General features: G+C 36.2%; 1 protein-coding gene across 2 annotated transcripts in view; it reads left to right on the forward strand.

Annotated features, from left to right (window-relative positions):
* Nucleotides 1-27,514, forward strand: part of EXOC6B (exocyst complex component 6B) — a 571,132-nt gene that overhangs the window by 199,654 nt on the left and 343,964 nt on the right. For both annotated transcript variants that reach the window (XM_008699988.1, XM_008699990.2), the window contains exon 7: nucleotides 23,612-23,788. In XM_008699988.1, coding sequence (XP_008698210.1) covers nucleotides 23,612-23,788 — 177 coding nt within the window. The remainder of the gene's footprint in view (nucleotides 1-23,611; nucleotides 23,789-27,514) is intronic.

Raw genomic sequence — 27,514 nt, forward strand, 5'->3', positions numbered from 1 at the left:
TACCTAAGTATTTCTTTTGGGTGCTAATGTAAGTAGCATTATGTTGTAAATTTCTAATCCCAATTGTTCATTGCAGGAATTTAATGAAGCAATTGACTTTTGTATTCAAGATCCTGCAGTCTTTCTATAATCACTTACTAGATCTAGGAGCTTTTTAAAATTCTTTGGAAATTTCTACGTAGACAATCATGTCATCTTCAAATAAAGACAGTTTTATTTCTTCATTCCCAATTTGTAGACATGTAATTTCCTTTTTTTGCCATATTGCTTTAGCTAGGACTTCCAGCGTGATGTTGAATTGGAGTGATTGCGGGGCATCTTTGCCCTCTTCCTGATCTTAGATGGAAAGCATGTAGTTTCTCACCATTAACTATGTGCTATAGATTTCTTTTATAGATGTTCTTTATCAAGTTTAGGAAATAATATAATTATATAATACACCTTTTATTCCTGGCAATTTTCTTTGTTCCAAAGTCTGCTTTGTCTGAAAAAGATATAGTTAGTTAGTCTGTCTTTCTTTGGATTAGTGTTAGCATGGTAGAGCTTTCTCCATCCCTTTACTTTTCCAATCCGTCTCTGACTTTATACTTATTTATTTAATTATCTTAAAGATTTATTTATTTTAGAGAAAGTGTGAGTGGAGGGGGAGGGGTAGAGGGGAGAGGCAGAAAATTCTAAGCAGACTGCACGTGGAGCACGGTGCCTGACTTGGGGCTCGATCTCATGACCCTGATATTGTAACCTGAGCCAAAACCAAGAGTCGAACACTTACCATTCTGAGCCACCCAGGCACCCCTGCGACTTTATATTCAAACTGAGTTTCTTGTAGGCAACGTATAGGTGGGTCTTGTTTTCTTATCTACTCTTTCAGTCACTTTGAACTGCTGTATTTTGACCGTTCACACAAAGCGATTATTGATGTAGTTGGATTAATATATACCATGTTTTTAATTTTTTTAAATTCATTTCATTTGTTCTTTCTTTTTTTAATCTTCTCCTTTTCTGCCTTCTCTGGTCTTAATTGAGTGTTTTATGATTTCATTTTCTTTGTTCTCTCAGCATCTAATTATACTTTATTTTTTTTATTATTTTACTGGCTGCTCTAGGATTTGCAACATACTTTTGTAATTAATCTAAGTCCATTTCAAATAATGCTATATAACACTTTACAGGTAACGTAGATATAACAGAATTCCCAGTTCCTCCTTGTGGTCCCTTACATCATTGCTGTTATACATTTCCCTTATCCATGAACCGTTATAACCCAATACATTTGGCTTATTATTATTAAAAATTGTATTTTTTTATTAAGTGAAATTCAGTGACATAAAATTAGCCATTTTAAAGTGAACAATTTAGGGGCGCCTGGGTGGTGCAGTCGTTAAGCGTCTGCCTTCGTCTCAGGGCGTGATCCCGGCATTCTGGGATTGAGCCCCACATCAGGCTCCTCTGCTGGGAGCCTGCTTCTTCCTCTCCCACTCCCCCTGCTTGTGTTCCCTCTCTCGCTGGCTGTCTCTCTCTCTCTGTCAAATAAATAAATAAAATCTTAAAAAAAAAATAAAGTGAACAATTTAATGGCATTTAGTACATTTTTGTTTTTTTTTTTAAGTTTTTGGAGATAATTATTGAATTACGTAAGAGTTGTAGACAATAATGTAGAGATTTCCCATATACCTTTACCCATCTTCCTCTATGATAACATCTTTCCTAACCATAGAATTAACGTTTACTAAAATTAAGGAATTAACCTTGATATAGATCTATTAACTACCATACAGAACCTATTGGGATTTCACCAGTTTTGCCACTAATATCCTTTTCTCGTTCCAGGATCAAACTAGGATCCGTTGTTGCATTTAGTTGCTCTGTCTTACTATTCTTTTTTAATCTGTGACTGTTCCTCAGTCTACTCTCTCTCTTATGACCTTCGCACTGCTCAGTTATTTTGCAGAATGCCCCTGAGTTTGGGTTTGTCTGGTGTTTTCTCAAGATTAGGTTGAGGTTGTGCATTATTAGAATGAATACCAAAGAGGTAATATGTTCTTAGTGCATCATGTTGGGGGTTACATGATATCATTATTTATCACTTACCTTGATTGGTTGGTTAATGTGATGTCTGCCAGGGTACTCCAATATAAAGTTACTTATTTTCCCTTTGTAATTAGAAGTATCAGTTGGCCATAAATGCCTGTTCTGTTGCACTTATATACATGTATATCTTTATACCAATGTCTACTGATGCTGTCTTATCATTGCAGTTTTATAATACTGAAATTCTGAAATCAGGTTGTGTACACTTCTTTTTCTTCTGCAGAATTATTTTGGCTATTCTATATCCTTGCATTTCCATAAATTTTCAAATCAGCCTGTCAGTTTCTGCCAGAATCCTGCTGGGATTTTGACTGAGCATTTATTGTATCTATAGATCAATTTGGGGAGAATTAACGTGTTAACAACAGTAAGTCTTGTCCATGGTAATGACATACCTCTCCGTTTATTTTGGTCTGTTGATTTCTCTCAGCAATACTTGGCATTTTTTTACTGTACAGGTATTGTACACCATTGGTTAAAAGTGTCTTTAAAAGTATTTCATATTTTGATACTATTGTAAATAGTCTTGCTTTTTCCAGATTGTTTATTGTTAGATAGAATGTAGAAATACAGTTGATTTTTGTATATTGACCTTGTATCCTATAAGCTTGTTAAGTTTTCGTATCAGTTCTAGTAGGTTGGTTTTTTTTTTTTTTTTTTTTTTTGAGATTCTGGTTTTCTATAGATGATCACTTGCAAAGAGAGTTTCACCATCCTGACCCCCTAATCTCTATGCCTATTATTTCTTATTTTTGCCTTTTTATTCTGGCTGGGACTTCCAATTCAGTGCTGAGTAAAAGTGGTGGGAACAACTATCTTTGCCTTGTTCCCATTCCAAGAAGACAAGTATTTAGTTGTTTATTTACCATTAAGTCTGATGTTAAACACTTAATCCAGGGAAAGGCCTTTATTAATTTGCAGAAGTTCCCTTCTATTTGTATTTTACTGAAAGTTTTTACCCCAAAAGGGTGTTAAATTTTTCATTTTCCCTTTTGTGCATCTATTGAGGTGATCATTGGTTTTTCATTTTTAGTCTCTTAATATAGTGAATTACTTGGTTAATTTTTTGATGTGAACCTGTGTGATACTGTAGTATAATAAAACATACATATTTGATCTTCATCCCTGGTTCCTGGCACAGAGCTGCTAAAACCCTTGGAATTTTTTTAGTTATAAGAGTGAGAGGAGCATCTTTTGTAACAAACTTCTTTCAGTCATAACTGAGTTTATGCTAGTGAGGTGACTCTATGTGGGTCTTGGATCGTTCCTGGGTGGATACTGGTTGCCAGGGGGAACCAACCATATGATTAGAGAGTTGCAACTTTTTTTTTTTTTAAGATTTTATTTATTTATTTGAGAGAGCAGAGAGAGAGAGAGAGAGAGCTCACACAAGTCGGGGGGGAGAGACAGAGGGAGAATCAAACTCCCTGCTGAGCAGGGAGCCAGACGTGGGGCTCGATCCCAGGACTCTGGGATCGTGACTTGAGCCGAAGGGAATCACTCAACCTACTGAGGTACCCAGAAGGCCTGAGAGTTGCAACTTTCAACCCTTCTTTTCTGCCTCTGGGAAGGGGAGATGAGGGAGGGACTAGAGATTGCATTAATCATCATTAGCCAATGATTTAATCCATTGTGCCTATATAATGGTGCCTTCATAAAAATCTGTTAAGTCATGGGAGTTGGAAAGCTTTCAAGTTGATGAACAGATCAAGGTGCTGGAGAGTGGCGCACCAGGAGAAGGCATGGACTCTCTGGACGCCATCCCACCTCTGACCCTACTCCCTTATTTTAGCTTGTACACCCCTTTCACTTGGCTGTTTCTGGTTTGTATCCTTTATAATAAACCTGTGTTAGTAAATAAAGCACTTTCCTGAGTTCTGTGAGCCATTCCAGCAAATTTTTGAAGCTGAAAAGGGCATAGGAGCTTCCAGTTTATAGCCAATTTGGAAAGAAAGATGGGTACCGTGGGCACCCAATACTTGTGCCTGGTGTTTGAAATGATGGCAAAATTGTGAGACTGAGACCTTATACTTGTGGAAGCTGACACCAACTCAGGATTATGTCAGAATTGAATTGAATTTTAGAACATCCAGTTGATGTGTAGAGTGGGGTTGGTTTATGGAAAAAATCCACACATTTGGTGTCAGACATGTTGTATGTAAAAAAATGATCTTAGCCCAAAATTACATTCCTAAGATGAACCCTATCTGGTCATTAAGTATTAGCAACACACACACACACACACACACACACACACACACACCCCTCTATAGTTTGATTTAGTTTGCTACAGTGTTAAATACGTTTATGTCTGTTTTCACAAGGGATATTTGTAGTTTCTTGTACAGCTTTTGTTTGTTTATATCAGAATGGTACTGACCTCTTAAAATGAATTTGGATATGTTCTCTTTTATTTCTGGAAGCATCGTGTGGAATAAGTTTTATATATATTTGTTTGAATTTACTAGTGAATCATCTATGCTTGTAGTTTTATTTGTTGGAAGGTTTTAATCTACAAATCTCATTTCTTTAATGCATACAGGCTATTGAGGTTATCTATTCTCAGGTGAACTTTAGTAGTTCATGTATTTCAGGGAATTTGCCTCTTTCATCTAAGTTGTTGAGTATGTAGACATACAGTTGTTCATAATATTCCCTGATCTTTTGAATGTCTTTCGGATATGTACTGATGTCCTGATTTTGAATCTTTAAAGTCCCTATCTAATAATTGCGAATTTTAAAGCTCTGATGTATTTTCTTCACGCCCCCCCCCCTTGGTTTCTGTGCATGTTGTCTTATCTCCTTTTGTGTTTGATTATTTTGATTGCATGCCAGGCACTGTAGTTTCAAAATTTTTGTAGAAACAATTTAAGTCTAGAATGATGGTGTTCTTCCTTGGAAAGGAGTTGTGCTTGCTTTTACCAGATACCAGCAGACAGGATTATTCTCGGATGCTGGGTGACAGCATCCCAGTACTTTGGGATCACTTTTATCCAGTTTAATGCTTACTGTGAATCCCTATAAGGGCCTGTCTGATTCCTGGTTTAACCTTGTCATACGGTGCAACTATTCAAGGTTCCAACCCATAGTGAATGGTTCACCAAGGTCCTTCCTTCCTGATGGAACTTGACTTTTATTTCTGTTTTCTAATCCTTTGGCATTGTAAAAAGTGCTATCTAGCCAGTCTGTTACCCTTTTAGTATTGGTAAATGTCGTCAAAGGAAGAATGGCTTCAAATGTTGGCATTTCTTTCCCATGTCATTTCCCTTTCCTGCATCCTGGCCTAATAAGTTTTCACCATCTTGTTAGCTCTCGGAAGCCTTTATGCGGATGGCTTTTATACTTCTTTTGTTATACTTTTCTTGTGTGAATTACTTAGTTCAACATTGCCTGAAGTGAATATTCCTTTATAGTTGTTTATATCTACATCTATTTTATAAAATTTTGATCAAATTGTGTATGTAAATTATATCTCAATTTTTACACTTATCATAATATTTAGTATTATTTCTCCATGTAAATAAATATTCTTTAATGACATAGTTTTTAATTTATTGAATTATTTCTTCACATTATGCTGTATAATTTCCCAATCTTTTTTTCTGGTCTAATTTCCTTTCACTAGATATTTACATTTCTTCTTTGTATTTCCTACATAATGATATTTCTAGATTCAAAATTATTTTTAGACCCTCTACTTTATACATTTTATGAATGTAAACTTGGTCATCCTTACTGAACTAGATACCTGCTGTGATAACAAAATTGAATTTTATTATGAGGATGCATAGGAACCTTTAATATCTTGAGAAACACCTGGCTTTTAAGTTAAAACTAGAAACAGAAGCTTGTGTTAGTGTATAGTTTTACACCTAGCAATAAGAGAACACATGTCCATCTGATCTTAGGAAGATTTTATAAGTTTCAAATGGGTCTTTGGCCCTGAGCCATTTTTGCTGTCATTTTTTATTAACTTTGTTCTCTTTTTCTTCTTATAGAAAGCCTGCTTTTTATAATATTGTTTTTAAAAAATGTGATTCTATTCAAAAGGATATTATAAAATGGTGTCTTAAAATCATGTGTCTCAGTCCATTAAATAGACTCATAAAACATCATAACACAAAATATGCAGTAACTAGTCAGAACCACAGAGTTAACCTTAACTCACTTTTGGTTCTATGTCATAGTCAATCAGCTTGTAATGATCATCACAAAACAGCACATTAATTTTTCTTTTTGAAACCAACATCACCAGCTTCTTTTGTAAGGGTGAGGCATTTAAAATCACTTTTGTAAATAGATAATCAAATTGGAAATTTTAATAACATCATTGAGATTAAATCTTACAGCTTAGTCTCCGTTTTTGTGCAACGTTTGCTATAGCCTCTTTATTTACTTTTGTACACTAGTTCATATTTGTAATGGTGGTCTTTCATAGATTGGTTAAATATAGTTACCGTTGTTCTTTTTTCTGTGGCACTCTTTTAGGCTCTCTCTATTCCATAACACTCTTCCTGTCTATTATGGTTCATCAGAACTCAGTTTTGTGGGAAATTTGGTTCAGTTGTTTATTATGAACTGGATCATGGTTGTTATGTTTGGTCTTTTCGTCGGCTGATTAACCTGCAATTATGCTGTTCCTTTTCCTATGGCACTTCTTAAAGGAGTGGTAGTAGAGATGTGCTCTCCCTGTTTTGATACTCTTCTTACCCTTCTAGTGTGGTTCATGAAAAACGTGTCTTCTGTGTTGATAGAAAGCTATTGATGAAACAAGGAAACATTAGATTATGGAAGGAAAAAAGGAACTGTCATTTTCAAATGTTTATTCTGTGCCAGTTATAGTGCTAGGCCCTCTTACATGGTTTGTTTAGAACTTTAACACTTCTCAAGGTGGTCGAAGTTAAGCTTTGGAAATCTTAATTTTTTTCAATTTCTTCTTCTTCTTCTTCTTCTTCTTCTTCTTCTTCTTCTTCTTCTTCTTCTTTCTTCTTCTCCTTCTCCTCCCCCTCTTCCTCCTCTTCCTCCTCCTCCTCCTCTTCCTCTTCTTCTTTTTTTGTTATTTCCTGAGGATGCAAATCAAGCACAACATAGTAACGTACGATTTTCTTGTATTTCTATTCTTAATAGATCGGGTCTTCTGATAGCTTTTCTTTAGACACTCTGTGTGAGAATGTGGACATAAGCTTAATGTTTTCGTAACATTTCCATTTATATTTATAAACAACAATATTATCCATGTTATTTTTCCAGATTTTCTTTGTTGCCAATAATTTGTAAAATGTATTAATTTTACTAGGACCATAGCAAGTGTTTCCTTGTATGGAGTTTTTCTCTGTGGGAAATAGTCTTCTATACATTTGGATTCCCCATCCTTGGTCTCATTAGCACTCTACATAACCAGTGACTTATATCCAGTAAATTTACTGCAGTCCTAAGATCATGGCCCAAAGTCAAGGTAATTTACAGGATAGGAAAAGCATACCCTGGCTCTCCTAGTAAACCACACTAAAGGTCCTGGTTTCTTCTGCTGAAAATTGGCTTCCTTCATCATTCTCCCCTCTTTAGAGGGCAGTTTGGAGTATTGCCCTTGACTTTGATGTGGTCTTTAAATTTCTTCTCTTCATTGGACTTCTTATGGAAGCCTGTATTCGAAACAGAATGTTTAAATTCAGCTGTGGCTTTCTAACACATCATTTTTTTTTTCATTCACTACCATGTCAAATAAGTTATGTTGGATCTATTATATTATTTTTTTGGGGGAAAAACATACGGAGAAGATAGTAAGTAGGTAGACATGGGAGAGTAATTCTAGTGACTCAGTGCACATACAGTAACTTGTTTTTAGACTTCTTAATTTTGCTAGGGGGAAACTAATTTTTAGGCAAATAATATGTCTCAGTGGATCACTTGAGTACAAAGAAATTGAAGATATACATGTAATACCCTGCTCCTTTCTAAAATTTAAAACTGAATCTATTAACAAAAGAATAGTTTTCTTTTTCATGTGCTTAGTGTTTTTTGAATAGTCAATATATACTGCTGGATATTTTCCATCTTGATAACATTTAAGAAACTCAGAGCACTTTGTAAAACTTTATTGAAGAAAATGGAAGAGGGAAAAGCAATTAGTTATATAGAACTAAAGTTACTATTTTCAGTCAGTTTGTATGGATTTTAATTATTAAAGGAATTCTTAACTTTGTACCATCAGTCCTGTCAGAAAGAGTTATGATTAAAGAAAGAGTTATTGATTAAAAAAATCAATTTTTAAATTTTTCAACATCTGATGATTTATTCTACATTTTTAAACTTAGTTTATGTTGTTTCAGGTGTGAAATAATAAATGTATAAATGTTAATGCTGGAATTGTCTTTAGCAATTCAAAATCTTTATTTTTTTCAGCAAACAAACTAAGATTACACAAGATCGTGCAACTTATTAGTAGCAGTTAGAACTACAAGTTATGTTTCATGATTCTTTTGTTTAGTAAGTTTTTTCTTCATTGTCACACTGCTTTGTTGTTTTGTCATAGCCACTACTTTAATTTTAACTTCCTTGGGAAGAAATCTGTCAGGAGAAGAAGTCTGACAGACAATTCCAAACTGGGCCTAATTGCATTCCTTTTCTTATGGTAGGTATTACAGAGAGAAAGCCTAACAGTATGTTTGAAAAGGATAGGATTGAAATCTTCAATATAATGTTCTTATAATTGGAAGCATTTGCCCTTTGGGATCTATTAGTAGGATATCTGGTCTCCTCCTCTTCATCCTCCTTCTCCCCCCTCCTTTCCCTCCTCCTCCTTCCTCTCTTTCAAGTATAATGATCAGAGTTTGGAAGGGATGAAGAATTGTATTAATAATGTAATAATATTTGCATTGGGTAAAGTGACTTGTTTCTGAAATTTTGGACAGATGGGAATCTCCTTTGGATTTGAGACTCTTGAGACTCTGGCTTTTATTAAGAATGTATTCCAAACTTTAAAGTTATGGGTGAAAGACAAGCCTCACCTAGTTTCCTAGAAGGAAGATAGTGGGTAAATAAAAGATCGATTTATTAGAATTTTTATTTTGCTGAAAGCGTGACTCAATAGTGTATGTAATTATGGAATCATTCTTGCTGTTCAGGAATACACCCCGAGATGCCATTGATTTTACTTTTTGTCACTCCAGTTTCTTCATTGTATTCTTCTGTTCTTGTTTTTCTTGTGCGGCTTTTGATTTTAAGTCTTGTAAATGGAATAGAAAAAAGAAGGCATTTTTCTCTAAGCTTGTTTTATAAAGCAGAAATGGAAGGGACATTGGGGAAATAGTTTATTATCTAGTTTGGTGATTGATGTACTATGACTGTGCTATCTGGTGATACATTTATTATGTGTTTACTTTTTAGGTTCCATTTAGGTTCTGCTGACTGAGAGAAGTGATTTAAAAGCTTTGTGAGGTGTTCAGCTTGATCACAGAGTATGCGTAGTTAGTGATATATGCCTACTCTCTTTTCCCCCCTTAGTTTTAGCAGTTGTCTTCTGGGGAAAAAAATGGGTTTGGTAATAGTATAGTAACATGTTCTTATGTTCTTTGTATAACTTTATTATTTGTTACAATGAAAGCTTAGAAGTAGGATGTTAAATTGGCATCTTTGTTGATTCTATAGTTGCAGGTGAAACTATCAGTTTCACCAATAGTTTTGAAATGTTGACTGAACTAATAGTTTTGATTATTACTTTTTCTGGCTCTTTTCAGGTGGGATTGGGTGGTCCTTGGAGAAAACCTTTTTACATAGGACTTACCTTTTCTGGGAGACTAAATTAAAACATAAAATATTAAGCACCTAGAGGAGTACTACTCTGAGAGTACTACCTACCCTCGATTATTTTTCTTCCCAACTTTACCTCTACTTTGAGTATTTTGGGGTCATTTTCATCACCACCTGAAGATTGACAATGATAAAGGATGTAAAACTCAAACTAATATGTGGTAAAAAAAAATGTAGAGAATAGTTACTGCTGTTGTCAGAAATAATAAGGATTATATTGAAATTTAGGTCATTTGTGAATCAGCCTTAGAATCACACAGTAATGATATTGAATGATCTCTTACTGTGCTAGATTTTAAACAAAAGCTACTATAATGCTCCTATCTTCAGGTAGCTTGCATACATATTGTATTTTAAAACGACTAAGAAATTCTTGAAACGTGATCAACATGGTTGGCAATGTCCTTCAGGTATTGTAATATAATGTCTATAATAGTTTAAAATCTGTGAGAGCTCAGGATTAAAGGATCAACCTTATGTATTTGTCTGTCTTTTCTTAGCCCCTACCAACATTAAATAAATAAACAATATGGTCTGAAACACAAACACCACTTATGAGGGAGACTCTCCTTGATCACTCTGTATTAAAAAAGCAACCCTCCTTTTCCTTCTTTTATATTTGCTCAACTATTTGCCATTTCTGATACCATTTATTCATTCATTCATTCCTGAAGATCTGAGTTTCCATCTGGAATCGTTTCCCTTTAGCTAAAGAACTTCCTTTAGCATTTTTAATAGTGCAGATGTGCTGGTCTTAAATTCCCTTAATTTTCTTTCATCTGAAGTATTTTCCTTTTGCTTTCATTCCTGTATTAGTTTCCTAGTTTGCCATAATAAGGTGCCACAAACTGGGTGGTTTAAAAAAAAAAAAAAATTACCGGGGCGCCTCGGTGGCACAGCGGTTAAGTGTCTGCCTTCGGCTCAGGGCGTGATCCTGGTGATCTGGGATCGAGCCCCACATCAGGCTCTTCTGCTATGAGCCTGCTTCTTCCTCTCCCACTCCCCTGCTTGTGTTCCCTCTCTCGCTGGCTGTCTCTATCTCTGTCAAATAAATAAATAAAATCTTAAAAAAAAAAATTACCATCTCAGAGTTCTGGAGGCTGGAAGTTCAAAATCTAAGTGTCACCTGGGCCATGCTTCCTCTGATACCAGTAGGGGAAAATCCTTCTTTGCCTTTTCCTAGGTTCTGATGATTTGCCAACAGTCTTGACAATCTTGGCTTACAGCTGTAGCACTTCAATCTCTGGCTCCCTTATCACCTGATACTGTTGTCTTTGTCTTCTGTCTCTGTCTTGTCCTCTTCTTATGAGGACATCAGTCATATTGGCTTAAAGGCCTACCTTGATGCAGTATGACTTTATCTTAAATACATCTGCATTGATGCTATTTTCAAACAAGGTCACATTATGAGATGCCAGGTTTTAGAACTTCAGGGTATCTTTCTAGAAGATGCAATTCATCACATAGAGTTTGGGCTGATACTTTTTTCTTTTCATTTTCTTTTCTTTTTTATTTCTTGCTGGCCCGTGTAGTTTCTGATAAGAGATTAATAGTCATTTGTGTTGTTTCTCTGCTGTATATAATGTGGAGTTTTTTCTTAAAGCTTTCTGGTTTTTCTCTTGATCTTGATTTTCAGTGTTTTGACTCTCATGTGTCTAGGACTGATTTCTTTGCATTCATCTATGTTAGAATTCACTAGTTTTTTAACTCTTCCTTCATGTCTTTTATGAAATGTGGGACATTTTTATTATTTTTTCAAATATTTTTTTCTGCACTATTTTATTTCTCCTCTTTTTCAGGACTCTAGTTCCACGTACATTAAACCTTTCAGTATTATTTCCCCCATTCCTCTGGCTCTGTTTTTGGTGTTTGTTTGTTTAATTTTTCATTTCTCTTTTTTATTTTCTGATTGGATAATTTTTGTTGATCTGTCTTCAAGTTCACTGACTTTTTTCTTTTGTTATCTCTATTTGGCTTTTAAGCCCATTAAATGATGAACTCTTTATTTCAGATATTGTATTTTTCAAAAAGTTCTAGAATTTCCCTTTGGCTTGTTTATGTAATTTCTATTTGTTTGCTGAGATTTACTATATTTTCATTCATTGTGAGCATATTTTTCTTTACCTCCTTAAGTGTAGTTATGGTAACTGGTTTACAGATTCATCTAGTGAATGAATTGAATTAGAATGATAAAGAGAATGAAGAGAGCATAATAAATCTTTGGAAGAATGAAGTAGGAGGTGCATGTGTACCCAACATTGGAGCACCAAAATATTTTAAGAAAATACTAACAGATTGAAGGGAGAAACAGATAACAGTACAGTAATAACAGGGGGACTTTAGAACCCCACTTTCAACAATGGATAGGTCATTGAGACAGAAAGTCAATTAGGAAACATTGGACTTGCACTCTACCTTAGACCAAATAAATTTGACGAACATATACAGATTATTCCAACCAACAGTAGTAAAATCCACACTCTTCTCAAGCACACGTGGGGCATTCTCTAGCATAGATTATATGATAGGTCACAAAACAAGCCTTAGCAAATGTAAGAAGACTAAAATCATACCACATATGTTTTCCAACCACAAAGGTATGAAACTAGAAATCAATAATGGGAGGAAAACTAGAAAATTAATACATGTGTGGAAATTAAACAACAGACTCCTGAACGAGTGGGTCAAAGAAGGAATCAAAGGGGAAATCTAAAAATGTCTTTAAAGAAACAAAAATGGAAACAGAACATACCAAAACTTATGGATGCACCAAAAGCAGTTCTAAGAGGTACGTTTATGACAGTTGTTAACGTGTACATTAAGAAAATATAAAGATGACAAACAACCTAACTTTATGCCTTAAGGAACTAGGAAAAAAACCCAACAAACCAACAAACTAAGCCCAAAGTTAAGAGAACGAAAGAAATAACAAAGATCAAAGCAGAAGTAAATGAAGCAGAGACCAGAAAAGCAATAGAAAATATCACTGAAACTAAGAGCTGTGTTTTTGAAAAGATGAACAAAATTGACACACCTTTAGCTAGACTAAGAAAAAAGTACAGAAGAGCCAAATAAAATCAGAAATGTAAGAGGAGACATTACAACTGACACCACAGAAATATGATAATAAGAAATGAGTAATTGCAAACAAATTGGAAAACTTAAAATAAATAGGTAGATTTATAGAAACACACAACTAACCATGACTGAATCAGGAAGAAATAAAAATTGACCAGTAACAAGTAAGGAGATTGAAGCAGTAATAAAAAACCTCGCAACATAGAAAAGTCCAGGGCCAGATGACTTCACTGGTGAATTCTACCAAACATGTGAAGAAGAATTAACATCAATCCTTCTTAAACTTTTCCAAAAATTTGAAGAGGAAGGAACACTCCCTAACTCATTTTATGAGGCCAGCATTACCCAGATAAGGACAGTAGAAGAAAAGAGCACTACAGGCAAATATCTCTGAAAAATATAGATGCAAAACTGTCAACAAAATACTAGCTAACAAATTCATCAGCGCATTAAAAGTATCATACACCATGAACAAGTGTGATTCATCCCTAGGATATGGATGGTTGCAGATATTCAAATCAATAAATGTGATACATCACATTAATAGAATGAAAGGTAAAGATCATATGATCATCTCAACAGATGCAGAAAAAGCCTTTGTTAAAATAAAACATCATTTCATCATAAAACTCTCAACAAATTGGATATAGAAGAAATGTACCTCAGTATAATAAAGGCTTTATTTATTTATTTATTTATTTATTTATTTATTAATTATAGAGAGAGGGTGCATGAGCATGAATGGGAGGAGCAGAGGGAGAAGGAGAGAGAATCTCAAACTGACTCCGTGCTTAGCGTGGAGCCCAATGTGGGGCTTATCTCACGACCTTGAGGTCACAACTGGAGCTGAAACCAAGGGTTGGTTGCCTGACTGACTACACCACCCAAGTGTTCCAATAAAGGCTATATATGACAAACCCAAGCTAACATCGTATTTAACAGTGATGGGTTGAATACTTTTGTGCTAAAATCAGGAAGATAAGGTGCTCACTCAGTGCTCCTATTCAACATAGTACTGGAAATCCTAGCCAGAGAAATTAATCAAGAAAGATAAATAAAAGTCATCCAAATTAGAAAGCAGTAAAATTGTTTCTGTTTATAGATGATACAATCTTATATGTAGAAAATCTTTATAAACTTCACAAAAAAACTGGAAAAACTAATAAACAAATACAGTACAGGATACAGTATCAACACCCCAAAATCAGTTTCATTTCTATATACTAACCATATACTATCTGTAAAAGAAATAAAGAAAGCAGTTTTAATTACAATAGCATCAAGCATAATAGAATACTTAGGAATAAATATAACCACGGAGGTGAAGTATCTGTATACTGAAAATTACAAGACACTGATGAAAGAAATTGAAGAAGGCACAAATAATTAAAAACATTTCCCATGTTTATTGATCGGAAGTATTAATATTGTTAAAACGGCCTTAGTACCCAAAGTGATCTATAGATTCAATGCAATTCCAATCAAAAGTCCAATGGCATTTTTCAAAGAAACAGTAAAACAACAACAACAAAAACAACAAAAAAGTGTCCTAAAATTCGTATGGAACTACAAAGGAACTTGAATAGCTAAAGCTGTCCTGAAAAAGAACAAAGCTGGAGACATTATTCACAATAGCCAAACCATGGAAACAACTTAAGTGTCCATCGGTGGATGAACGGATAAAGAAAATGTAGTGTATATATACTGTAGAATATTGGTCAGGCATAAAAAAAGAAGGGAATCCTGACTATTGTGACAACAGGGAATGGCCTGGAAGGCATTATCCTAAGTTAAGTCAGATAGAGAAAGACAAAAGCTGTATGGGATCACTTATATGTGAAATGTAAAAAGCCAATTTTATAGAAATAGAAGGTAAAATGGTCATTTTTTAGGGCCTAGGAGGTGGGGGAAATGGCTAGCCATTGGTCAAAGGGCACAAATTTTCCAGCTGTAAGATGAGTATGTTCGGGTGATCGGATATACAGCATGGTCACTATAATTAACAATATTATATACTTGAAAGTTGTAGGTCGTGTATGTTACTACCACACACAAAAATGATAATTATGTGAGTGGATGGAGATGGTAAGTTACGTAGTGTGGTAATCATGTTGTGGTATATATGCATATCAAACAGCACGTTGTCCACCTTGAACTTATGTAATTTAAATATCAATAATATCTCAGTAAAGGTGGAAGGAAAAAAGCACTGGGAGGAGTGGTAACTAATATAGCAGAGTCTGTGCAGCCACAAGTGGAAGCATAAACAGAGGTATGCATGGAATGGAGAAAACAGTCCAGTACATAGTGATTACTCCAGAGAAACTGAGACTTTGGAGATGTGAGTTAATAGTAGGTGTGGGGGGTGGCGCCTGGGTGGCTTGGTTGAGCATTGGACTCTTGATTTTGACTCAGGTCATGATCTCGGGGTCGTGGGGTGGAGCCCCGCGTGGGGCTCCCCACTCAGCTGGGAGTCTTCTTGAGATTCTTCTGCCTCTGCCCCTCCCCCCGCTCATGTACTCGCACACTCTCTCTGCCCCTCCCAATAAATAAATAAATCTTAAAAAAATAATAGATGGTGCGGTAGAATGAGAGGTTTAAAATAGTGTGATTTGTTGAAAGTTAATATACAAAATAAAGATTATTGTAGTTAGAATATTAGAGAATTAAAAAAATTAGAGAATTTGAACTCAAAACCAAAAGCTATAATCAAAACAAAAACCTGTAATATATGTAATCATTGCATATATACTTGGCTCTGCAGTGAGCCAGAGTGCTTACATGACATAGTGATTAACACTGAGTATTGCTTTAATTTAAAATACTTTACTGGGAAGATAATTGAAGAAGTAGTAAGGTAAGGGGTCTGGATTTTTAAGTGAGCTTAGTTTTTACCATAAAGTTTAAAGGTATTATTTAGAAATATGGATGTAAAAATATTAACTCTACAAAACAGAATGGGGGGGTGGGAAAACGCATAAGGGGGTGCTACTGTTTCTCATAAAATAATTTTAGTATTATCAGATATTTAAAACCGTGAACTTACATGCATTTGGCAGACATTTAAAGTGAAATAAATTGGGGTGCTTGGGTGGCTCAGTCAGTTAAGCGTCTGTCTTTGGCTCAGGTCATGATTCCAGAGCCCAGGATCGAGCCCTGCATCAGGTTTCTTGCTCAGCCGAGAGCCTGCTTCTCCTTCTTCCCCTCACCCTGCTCGTGTTCTCTCTCTCTCGCTCTCTTTCTCTCTCTCTCTCAAATAAATAAACTCTTAAGAAAAAAAAAATAGAAAAAAAGTGAAATAAGTTAGTTGGGAAAAGAAGTTTTCTAAAAAATTGAGGTGGGGTAACTAACCATTTGAGTGAGTGGTTACGCCTCTATGTAACACTCAGGGTAAGGTTATAGAAGGATTAAACATATTGTAAAATAAATCATAGAAGTACTAACAAAATTAGAGATGGGAAATTAAATTTTTTTTACATAGCCGAATCTAATTTTATTTTATATTACAGCTTCTTCTTTTGTTGTCATGTTTAGATACCTTTACTTTCAATGAGCAGAGGGAAATTGTGCCCAGTGATGCTGTAGGGACTGGGAAATAAGCATTCATACACTTACATATGCTACTATGAAATGGCATCGTTTTCCTGCAGAGCAGTTACTCAGTGCTTATTTATTTATGTGTAGTGTTTATACTTGCATCTAGATTTCTACTTTTAGGAATTTCCCTAATAAAATAATTAAGGATACAAACAAAATTTTAGCTCTGGAGATAGTCTGGATAGCATTATTAAACAGCAAAATATTGGAAGCAATATAAATATCTTACAGTAGGCTATGTTTAAATAAACATGTGTTCTTTTAAATGCAATACAATGCAAGTATTGTTATAAATGTTTTTATTTGTAGAGAAAGATATTTGTGAAACATTTTTGAGGGAAAGCAGATTAAAAGAACTTTATTTAGTATCATTCTTTTTTTGGCCTACCAATATAAATGTGAATTGCTGATAAATAGAAAATACATATAAGCAAAAAGCGCAGTCTTTCACATGTACAGACATCTTTATATGCTGGGCTGTCATTCATCAAAATAACTGATATTACTGATTGGAGATTTTGACACATTTTTCCCTTTATCTTTTTTTCTAATTTATTTTACAATGAACTGTAATTAACATATGTTTGTGTGTCTGTGGTCTGTGCATTTGTGTGTTGACAAAGGAAAAAGTGTTTAAAAAGAGCTGAGAATTATCCTCATTCACGAGAGCCATAGTTTTGCTATTGTGTCCTACAAAGTGCCAAACCCTACAAGTAGTACGTCTTATTGCCGTGAATTTTATGAGTGCAAAAACTGCCCCCACCCAAGGAAATACAGCTTTAAATATGAACTGGAGACTTTCGAAGGGCTAAGGATCTTAGTGATAATTTTAAAGGTAATATAGTGACCACCTTGCTCAATGAAAAAAAAAATTCCGAGGGTATCATAATCCTAGATTGCTCATCCTATTGATGGAAGTTCTTTGGGACCTGATTAAGGTACATGAAAAATGATTTGTTTATCCCTCCTTTAAAGTATCATACAAAGTACACATACGTGTATACATATCCCTATGGACACTAATATGCAATAAGAACCCTTTTATATGAGCTCGATATGTTATTTTTCCTTAATTTTGAATCACTGTCTTCTTTCATGTTGTTTTCTGTTTGTTTGAATGTGATATTGGAGCTGGTGGCCAAAGCATGCTAGCTGCCAGAGCGAGGGCTGGTAAATGTGAAGCAACTCTGTTTTGATATTGCAGCTCTTTCATACTTCCCTTGTTTGGTGAGACTCAAAGAGGCCACTTCGGAGTTTTTATTTCTTGATCTTGCCAGTTCTTTTCATGGTTATCATTTGGGCTTCAGACACACGACAGGGGGTCATCGTCCTACTTTACTGTTGTATGGGTTGTTATTTTAGCTTTGGTTTCCCTGAGGGAACCTGGGAGGTTGTATTTGAGTGGTTTATTCCAGCACATGATCTATTGGAGTAGGGGTCAGGGGGAGTGAGAAGAAAAGTTGGTAGAGTCCGTGCAATGGTCCAGTTGTAGGCAGTCTGGTTTCTTAATCCATGGGGCCTTCTGAGAAGCCATATGGAACTGATGGCAGTGGGAAGGACAGAACGGGAAGCAGTTATTTGTCAGCTCTTGTGTCAAGGGCGGTCTCACTTCTGTGCTGATCATCACGAATGCTAAGTAGTTCTTGTGGTGTCCACCGCCCCAGGGCAGGAAGCTGGAGTGTGGTGTAAGTGTGAGAGCTGGTTTTAGGTCCTACTATGTGACACTTCCCAAGGCTGCTCATAACAGGTTGCTGATAATCTAGCTGGAATAAGCTGAGACTGAGAGGATCCGAAGTGGGGCCCAAGAGGCATGCGGTACAGAGATTTCAGACTTGAAATGTGGCACAGGGGCAAAATTGAGTGGCAGTGTGTAGCGGTATCAGATGCCATTACTGATTGATTATGCACCTAATGTGGCTAGCTCACATGCTTCTATGGTAGACAGTAAAACAAAGTTCCTGTTTCATTTTCAGAGGGAAGACAGGTAGAGCTTAAATTTTTAGTGGTTTTTTTTGACTTAGCTTTTAATTCAAGGTACTTTACAGAATATTATCTTGTTTATTAACCTTTGTGACAGCTCTGAGTTACATTTTTTTAACATTTTTTTTTTAATATAAATAGGGATGTTATACAGAGAAGGAAAGAATTTACCCAAAGTTATAGAATTACTAAGTTGTAGAGCTCAGAGTTAAAGACTTGTCTTACTCCAAGAAGGTTCGTTTTGTTTTGTTTTGTTTTCCTGGTGTATATAGCAGTCTATAATTGAAGTTCATATAACCTATCAGGCCTCCAAACCTATAAGCCTAGATAGACCTCTCTTCAACTGGTTTCTGATTGTGAAGGTCATTTGTATGTATTTCTTTAGTCCACTAGAGGTCAGTATTGGGTTGATAAAGACCAGAGCCTTTGCTGTTTGATTCACAGAATTTTAACTGAGTCTTACTGCTAGGTGCCCTTAGAAGTTGTATTTCACAAGAAAACTTTATTTATTAGCATATGTAGACATATTAGGTTAATAGTCCAGATTAGATAATTCTTATGGGTGTTCCCCCCTCTCCTTTTTTTTTCTGTTTTGTTCCCTCTCTTTTAGTAGATAGAACATCCAAATCATCTCCTTTATTACACCAGATCTTATTCTTACGTATATTTCTTTTGTTGTCCATTGCCTTTATATAGTAGACATTTATCTAAAATTACTGTGTATGTGTCACTGTATCTGGGTTTGGGGGATTCTAAGAATGGTTAAATGTGTTTCCTATCCTCAAAGAGAAAAGAGTTACCGGTAACACTGAAGTGCTGTACTGTCTTTTTTTTTTTTTTTTTAACCTGGCTACGTGACAGGTTTACTAAACTCCTTTTCTGTCTTCCTTCAACTTATTATTTCCGTGGCTCTTCTGTTTGGAATGACCCCACCATCTCGTCATCGAGACTAGAATACTTGGGGTTATTCTTAGTCCCTTCCTCTCTTCTAGGTACTACATTGAAATCAGTAAATCCGTTGCTTCTGCCAGTTATCTGTCTGCCGCTACCTTAATTCAGGTCCTCCTCATTGCTATTTGGACTGTTACAGTGATCTGTATTGGTTGTTCTGTTTCTAGTCCTCATCTTCTCCCAGTTGACCGCTCCTCTCCTCCTGGAGAATTGGCCTGAGTTGTAAAGCTGATCCTGTTCTTCCCCTGCTTACGTTCTTTCACTGTTTCTCCCTTGCCTACCAGCGAACTTGAGACTGTTTTGTATGGCTTCTTTATCTCTTGGTAGTTCTTAATCACCTGTGCTTTTATTCAAAATGACTTATTCCTTGGGTGGGTCATGTTATTTCACACATGGTGATCTTTTCTCAGGCTGTTTCCTTCTTCTTTTACCTCTTTCCCTTTGGAAAAATCGTATTTATCTATTAAAAGCACAGTTTGCTACCCCTTCCTCTGTGAAGCCTATTTGGAATCCCCTCCAAGCAGATACGATTACTTTCTCCTATGTCCAGTTCTTGCACCTGTATTTCTGTTATTCTGCTAAGTACACTGCATTTCAGCCACTGATTTGCCTACCTATGCTTCCTGTCACAGTATGACCTGAGGTTCATGAGTCAGGGACTTCATCTTATTTTTTGTAGGCCCAGCATGCAGCACAATGCCCGGTGCCAGTAGACATTCAGCACATGTTTGACTGAGAGCAGGGGTACGGAGAGGATGCACTGGGAGTTAGCACAGCGAGAGGAGGCTTCCTAAAGGAAGAAGAGTTCTAATTGGGATTCAGAGGACAGGTTGGATGCCGGCAGGGAGAGGTCATCCAGTAGAGAACTGGCGTGCTAGTTCTAGTATATTGTGTGGTAGCGTTTGACCCAAGTGGAAGATTCATGTTGGAGAGTATTGAATAAGTACATCGGAAGTTTAGGTTCAGCTGCCATAATGGTGGAGTCTAAGGGGAGGTTGGGATGGAGTTGGGATTTGTACTTGCTTAAATTTTTTCTCCCAGTTACCCTCATGTTCCATTTGTGTGGTGAATAATGTGGTTGAAGAAGAGCCTGGCTGTAATATGCAGGGGAATTCTAACGAGAAGCTGATGAGTTCCATTTTAGGTTTGTTGGAAGTGAGGCGGCGGTGGAACTCACAAGCAGTAGAGGCAATGTGCTACTGGGTCTTGGGAGCGTGGACAGAGTGGAAAGAGAAGAGGGCTTGAGGAAGAAATCTTGCTTAATTTCTCTGTATTAGGAAATCAGAGAAGAATATATATGAGCGAATCTTGAGGAAGAGATCATTAAATGTGTAAAAGTTAATCACAAAGAGAACAATTAAGAAAAAGAAAACGCCTAAATGCTTTCTAAGGTCTGTCTGTCTGCTTGGTATCCTCCTGCCCCAACTCCAGCACAGGTGGCAGAGACCAGTCAGCTGCCGCTTTGGTTCAAGGCTATAAAGATTGTCTCTGGAGGGACGGAATAAATGGTCCTGGTGAGATAGTTTAGCATGTTAGAACAGAGCTCCGAAGGGCTTTTGTTGTTGTTATTTTTCATGGACTTTAGTGTTACATTTTAATTTTAGCATATATTAACATGCATGTATGTATTTGTATCTACATTTACTCTTTCCCACTTCCTGCCAATCCCATAACGTACGGTTTGGATAGGTGGTAATTTTCATTTGCATCCATGATGGATAATATCTTAGTATTTCATTGTTCTACCTGAGGTTCAGTGTTTCCAACTTGGCCACTTCTGCTTAGCAGATCTGCCCTGACTGCTCTTTTACAGACTGAAGCCTTGATCGCTTATAGAGACCCCAAGTACTGATAGAGCCTTGGAATACAACTTGCAGTGTTTTGATTTCTGGCTATAGGGTTTGCTGCCTTTTTTGGCCTATTTGGCCCAAACTGCGTTCCTTTACATTGGTGGGAAAACCAGACACCACCTAAAAAGAACAAATCATAGAAGATCTAAAATTACTTCCATAGGATGCTTTCAGATTTGTATCAGTTCCAGTTTAAATGACAGTACTTAAATGTGGCTCCTCTTGATTGCTTTTGATATACCGGTAGCATTTTACCAATTGTGAAGAAAAATAAATGACTTGGGATTGAATAGAAGTAAGACCACCTTATGAAAAGCTTTTGGTTTTGCTGTACTGAAAAAGGGCAAGCTTAAGAGACAAGTGATCACTCTAGTCCAGGGCTTGCTTTTTTCAATATGAAAGCTCTAGGAAGTTCTCCCTTCCTTTGTGCCTCCCTAGAGTCCTTAATCCCTTTTTGCGTGGCTTACTTGGAAGTGGAAAAGAACTTACTACTTTTGAGAGGAACAGAAGGACTGTTCCACCTAATTTAGGTTCTCAAATGTTTGGAGGATAGGTATGTTTTATGTACAAACATAAATGTTTTTGGGTACCCTCTCTTTTTCAGTTTGTTACTGAAGCCAGGTATATTTTATGTAAGTCAAACCAAAATATCAGCGAGTATTATGCATGGAAGCAAGCTTGTCCATTGATTCAAATCTCTGGAATGTAGATTCTTTTCATTTTCTTGGCAGAAACTAGCTCCCATAGTTGAAGTTTTTCTCTGTCCTATTATAATTGTCTCATTTAACCAGTGCCTGGACTAACATACTTAATATTTATCTTGAATTTCTTTTTTTTTTTTTTAAGATTTTATTTATTTATTTGACAGAGATAGAGACAGCCAGCAAGAGAAGGAACACAAGCAGGGGGAGTGGGAGAGGAAGAAGCATGCTCATAGTGGAAGAGCCCGATGTGGGGCTCAATCCCATAACGCCGGGATCACGCCCTGAGCCGAAGGCAGACGCTCAACCGCTGTGCCACCCAGGCGCCCCTATCTTGAATTTCTTAATCTCATTCAGAATATTTGGAGACTCTGATTTTCTCCAGAACTAATTTCTTCCTGTTACCAAGGAGAAATGTCATATACTGATTAAGAAATGTATATTCTGAGAGGCCATCCTTCGTAAGCTTTGTGTCTTAGGATGACACTGAGTATTATTTAAAAAAACCTGGAAGTTCCATTGTGAAATATTTTGGAACATGCTGGGTTAAACCAAATTAAAGAAGTTCCCTTAAAAAGTATTTCTTTCAATTTTTTTTCTGTTAACGTGCATTGTGTACCTACAAGAAGGCTCCGTGACAACAGTGCTTCCCATGTATTTGACAACAGAACCTTTTGTGGGGGAAATATTTTGTCATGCTTTGAGGAACCGTTGGTGTAGTAGGAAGATCTCTCCTCTGGCATTGAGGAGATCACACGTTGAGCTTCTCATTTACACTGACTAGCCTTCTGACCTCAAACAAATCCTTTGTCTTCTAGCCTCAGTTTTCTGAGTCGTGACTCAGGTCACCTCCAGCTCTACACTGTGTGGTTTAATACTTACGTTGTTGACTCCGCATAGTCACACTTCCCACCTCTTTGTATGGATTGAAACCACACCATCTGAATCTGTTTTGTAAAGCTGAGGGGATTACGTTTCCTTTTTATAAAGTTCAGAAGAGGAAACCCTTTAAAACTCTGTTTTCCACAGATTAAGGTCATGCAATCCTGAAGGATCAGTTAGTTCAAATTACTCTATTAAGATGTTTCATTCTCCTGATTACATTCTGTTGGTCTCTTATAACCACAGAACTGTTCTTAGAGTCTGCTAAGCTGAAAAGCTCTTGTCGCTCTTCCCCCAGCCGCAATGATCCCAGCATGGCATGTATCTCTTAGGAGATGCATATTTAGTCATTTGCACTAATCTCTTGGCTACTTAGGTAGGTTTCATTTTTGTGGTGATGTAGTGGGTATATTTGGAAAGTTTTCTGGTAATATTGACTGATTATCTTTTTTTTCTGGGAAAATCAAGATGGATAACTTCAGGGTTGAAATGTATATATTAATGTGTTTGGTTTTATTTCTGGGGCTAAAACTATGTCTTAGGGCATTTTATTGTATTTTCTTTAAGATATCGACTTGTTCAAATTAGAAGTTCTTCGAATGCTGAATTAAGTTGTTTCTTTTCTTTCTTTCTTCTTCTTTTTAAATGTGTGTATATGTGCTTCTATCCTAGGCTCAACAACAAAGAAACCTGGATAACATCGTCTTGCAACAACCCAGAATTGGTAGCAAGAGAAAATCTAAAAAAGATGCATACACAATTTTTGATACAGAGATAGAAAGCACTAGCCCCAAGTCTGAACAGGATTCAGGAATTCTGGATGTTGAAGATGAGGAAGACGATGAAGAGGTAACCAACATTTGACCTGGGGAAATGAGACTAATGTTAGGTTTAAATGTAGTATCTTTGAAATGTGCTGAAGAGTTTATCCATGGAATATAGCTTGTGTGATATTCTGGATATTAAATATCATTTTAAATACAAATGGGCCTCGATATAAGGAAACTGAAGATACACCATAATATCTTAGATTCTAATTATTTAGATTCTGAATATACTCATCCATTTTTTTTAAAGTTTCAAGATTTTTTATTATATACTGACTGGGTACTACATTAAGGAAAGAGTAGAGTTTACCTGACCTAGAGAAAGATCTAGGTGACCTCCTCTGAACTGGAACATTGTTATTTGAGATAAATGATGTTACTTTAAACAGTGGGGTGCAAATAAAGGGTCTTAGATTGAAAATATAAAAAGGCTCCAGAAAGTTGAGGGTGTATTTCTGGAAGAAATAAATATATGAGTGATTATAGAGAATCGGGGAATTTTGGGACATCCATAACCTCGTACATTAGTTCTGTCACTTTCAAGTAAAGAATAAGATTACATTGCTTGACTAGGACATATATTTGTATCCTGATTTGTTGTTGAAAGTATATTTAATGTGTTTTTAAAAATAAAACTACTGTGACACTTGAGATTTCTTGTTAAAATGCTTTTCTAAATACTTATTTGGATAAACTGGATCAGTTTCTTTGGGAATGTAGTGGTTAGGAGCGTGAACTTGGGAGTCATACAGATTGCATTCAGATCCTGGCTTGGCCATTTTGTTCTTCTTTTTTTTTTTTTTAAATTATCATTAATACTCATATCATTTACTCTTTAAATGTCCACTGACCTGTGTGAGGAACCATTTATGCTTGTGCTGTGTCACCTTTTGCCTTTAAGTGTTTGGCTCCTTTTCATTGTTTTGTTTCTCCAGATAAAATAGGGCTCGCTGTCTTCCCCATCTTGTTCTTTGTTCTGTCCTACTGCCCTTCTTATTCTTTACTCCCCTCCCGCCCAAAAACTATACCCCCAAACTTGTCACTGTCTAACTTGGGAATCTTAGGTATTTGTTTGATCTGTTTGGATTTTAGTCTTCATCAGTCAAGTAGTCTCTACCCCATAGGTTGCACAAGTGCCTGTTCCGTAGAAGGTGGTCAGCAAGTGTTAGTTTCTGTTCTGTTGTTACTCTTTTTTGTCGACTTCTGTTACGTATCACTACCATCATATTCTTCACCAGGATGTTTACTGCATAAATGAGGTACATTTAATGGTTAATCTATGAAAGTTTCATCAAAATCCCTATTGTATCTGGATAAGAAATGGAGCTAAGACAAGAACCGGGCATTTGCCTGTATCTATAGAAATAGAAAGGGGTGGAGAAGACTTGATCCTCCTGAGTGTTTTCTAGCATTCTCTCTTCTTGCTTGGAATGACTGGTATGGTAGGATGTGGATCCCTCCTGGAGGTCTGACTGTCAGGTATTAGGCCCATCACTGATGACAACTTATGTTGTTATTAGTACTACAATCAAGCGTCAGAATCAGGAAAGACCAGTTAACGCCTTTTATTTACATTTTGGGTGCCTGTCAAGGAAATTAAATTCTGTTAGGCGCTGTGATCTAAGGAAACGGAAGTTAGACATAGTCTATGCCCTGGATAATACACACCCCAAAGAGATGGCTAGGTGATAAGATGAAAGAATGAAATACATACATTGTTGTCATATATAGTAGAACCTTATGGAAACAAGCCTTTCTTGATCATAAACTCACTGAAGATCCTGGGCAAATCCTTTTTAATTTTTGTGCTATATTTCCTCTTTGTTTTGTCTTCTGAGGCCCAGAGAAGATAAAGAAAGTGGGACTAGTGAAATGTGTTGGGTTCCTCATAAACAAAGTATTATAAGAATGGACTTGGAAGTGAGCATTTTAAAATGGTCATATATCCCAAATCAAACAGAATCCTGTTAGAGATTTGCTGATTGAGCTCTTCCAACAAGAATTCAGCACTTCACTGTCATCTAATGGCATCCTATCTTAAAAAAATCCTACCTTCTATTTATTTACTTCTCAGCTTGAATCTTCTTCAAGTGCACATTCTTAATCTCAAACCTCATGTAGAGAATTATTTATTTAGATGTCTCCAAACTGGTTTCTTGGCATAGTTCTTGCATGGTGTGAATAAATTCTTCAGATAAGGTCTTTCGTGACCCACTGTGACGTTCTGACCTTCATTCTTGTCATTCTTCAACAGACCTCATTGAGAGCAGCGTAAATAGTTTTTGAAATATTTTGACTTCTAAACTGTGGCGCAGAATCCTGTAGGGCAGTGATTCTTAGTCTATTTGGGGTCATATATTCCTTTGAGAGTTTGAAAAAGAATATATGGAGTCTTTTCCCAGTAAAATATGCGTATATTCACTCACAAAAAGTTCTGCATGAAATTTCAGGGAATTCCTGAAACTCGTGTTGCCCTTAAGAGCCATGTTAAGAACCCAAGTTGTAGGTTAAGTGGTTCTGAAATTTTAATGTGCATAGGAATCACCTTTGAATCATAAAAAAATGCAGATTCGGATTCTGCAGGTTGGGCATGAAATCTGAGAATCTACATTTTTCACAGGCTTCCAGGTGAGGGTGGTGCTTCCTTCACAGAGCATGCTTGGAGTTGCAAGGCTATGGAGGACCTCAAGGAAGCATTTTTAGTGCATAAGGAAGACAAAACCTTGAATGTTTGGGTCTCTTATTGATTTTTCATTAATATGTCTTAAAATTTTTCCAACAATGAATGCAGTACTTGAAGAGAAAGTTACATTTTTGCTTTCTAAAATCTGTTGCTTATAATAGAGTACCAGCATTATTTTTTATGAAATTTTATGATTCTGATTTAATATACTTAAGTTTAGATATTTTCTTATTCACTGAAGTGCTTCCTGTGCTTTTGATGAAAGTGATATTTTGTACATTCTTTGAGTCAAGTGACATGTGTAGGCTCTTAACTATGTCTTCAGCATGATGGTACTTAATGGGAGACCCCAGAATGAGATGGGGAAGAAAACCCAAACACCTAAAAAATGGCTAAAAAATGGAAGCAGGGATTTAATATGTTGTTGAACTGAAATAAATTTGTGCCACACATAGAAAAACTAGATAGGCTGGGAACTGAAGATGAAGTCATCTTGGATGAAAAAACCAGCTCACGTGGAGAACCAACTGACAGAGTCAGTCTCTTGATTGCTGGGAAGTGTTGTAGGAGAAGTATTCTTCTGTAAAATTCTCACTCTGTTTGTACTTTATTTTTGTCTAAGCTAATGAAGGGGTCACCTTAATTAAAGTAAGGTGTTTTGTTTTTACTGGTCAAATATTAAAGTTAAACTATATAAACTGCTGACATTTGAGCATTTTTGACTAACAACTTAATTCAGTTGATTTTTAGTGGAAATACGTATGATTTGGGGAGTTTATTCTTAATCTGTATATCATCCTGTGGAATATGCAGATGTTATTGCTCTTCTCTAAATATCTAGATAGGACTTCAGAATTTTGTTTTAGAAGTGGTGAACTTTTTAGATGGAGAATGTACTTGTGTTAGATACATCAGGACTATCTTTTTCTTTTAAAGATTTATTCATGTATTTTAGACAGAGAGAGTGCGCATGCATGAGAGTTTGAGTGGGGGAGGGGCAGAAGGAAAGAGAGGATCTCAAGCAGATTCCCGCTGAGCGCGGAGCCCAACACGTGGCTTGATCTC

This window comes from Ursus maritimus, unplaced genomic scaffold (assembly GCF_017311325.1).
Source record: "Ursus maritimus isolate PB19 unplaced genomic scaffold, ASM1731132v1 scaffold_6, whole genome shotgun sequence".
NCBI lineage: Eukaryota > Metazoa > Chordata > Mammalia > Carnivora > Ursidae > Ursus > Ursus maritimus.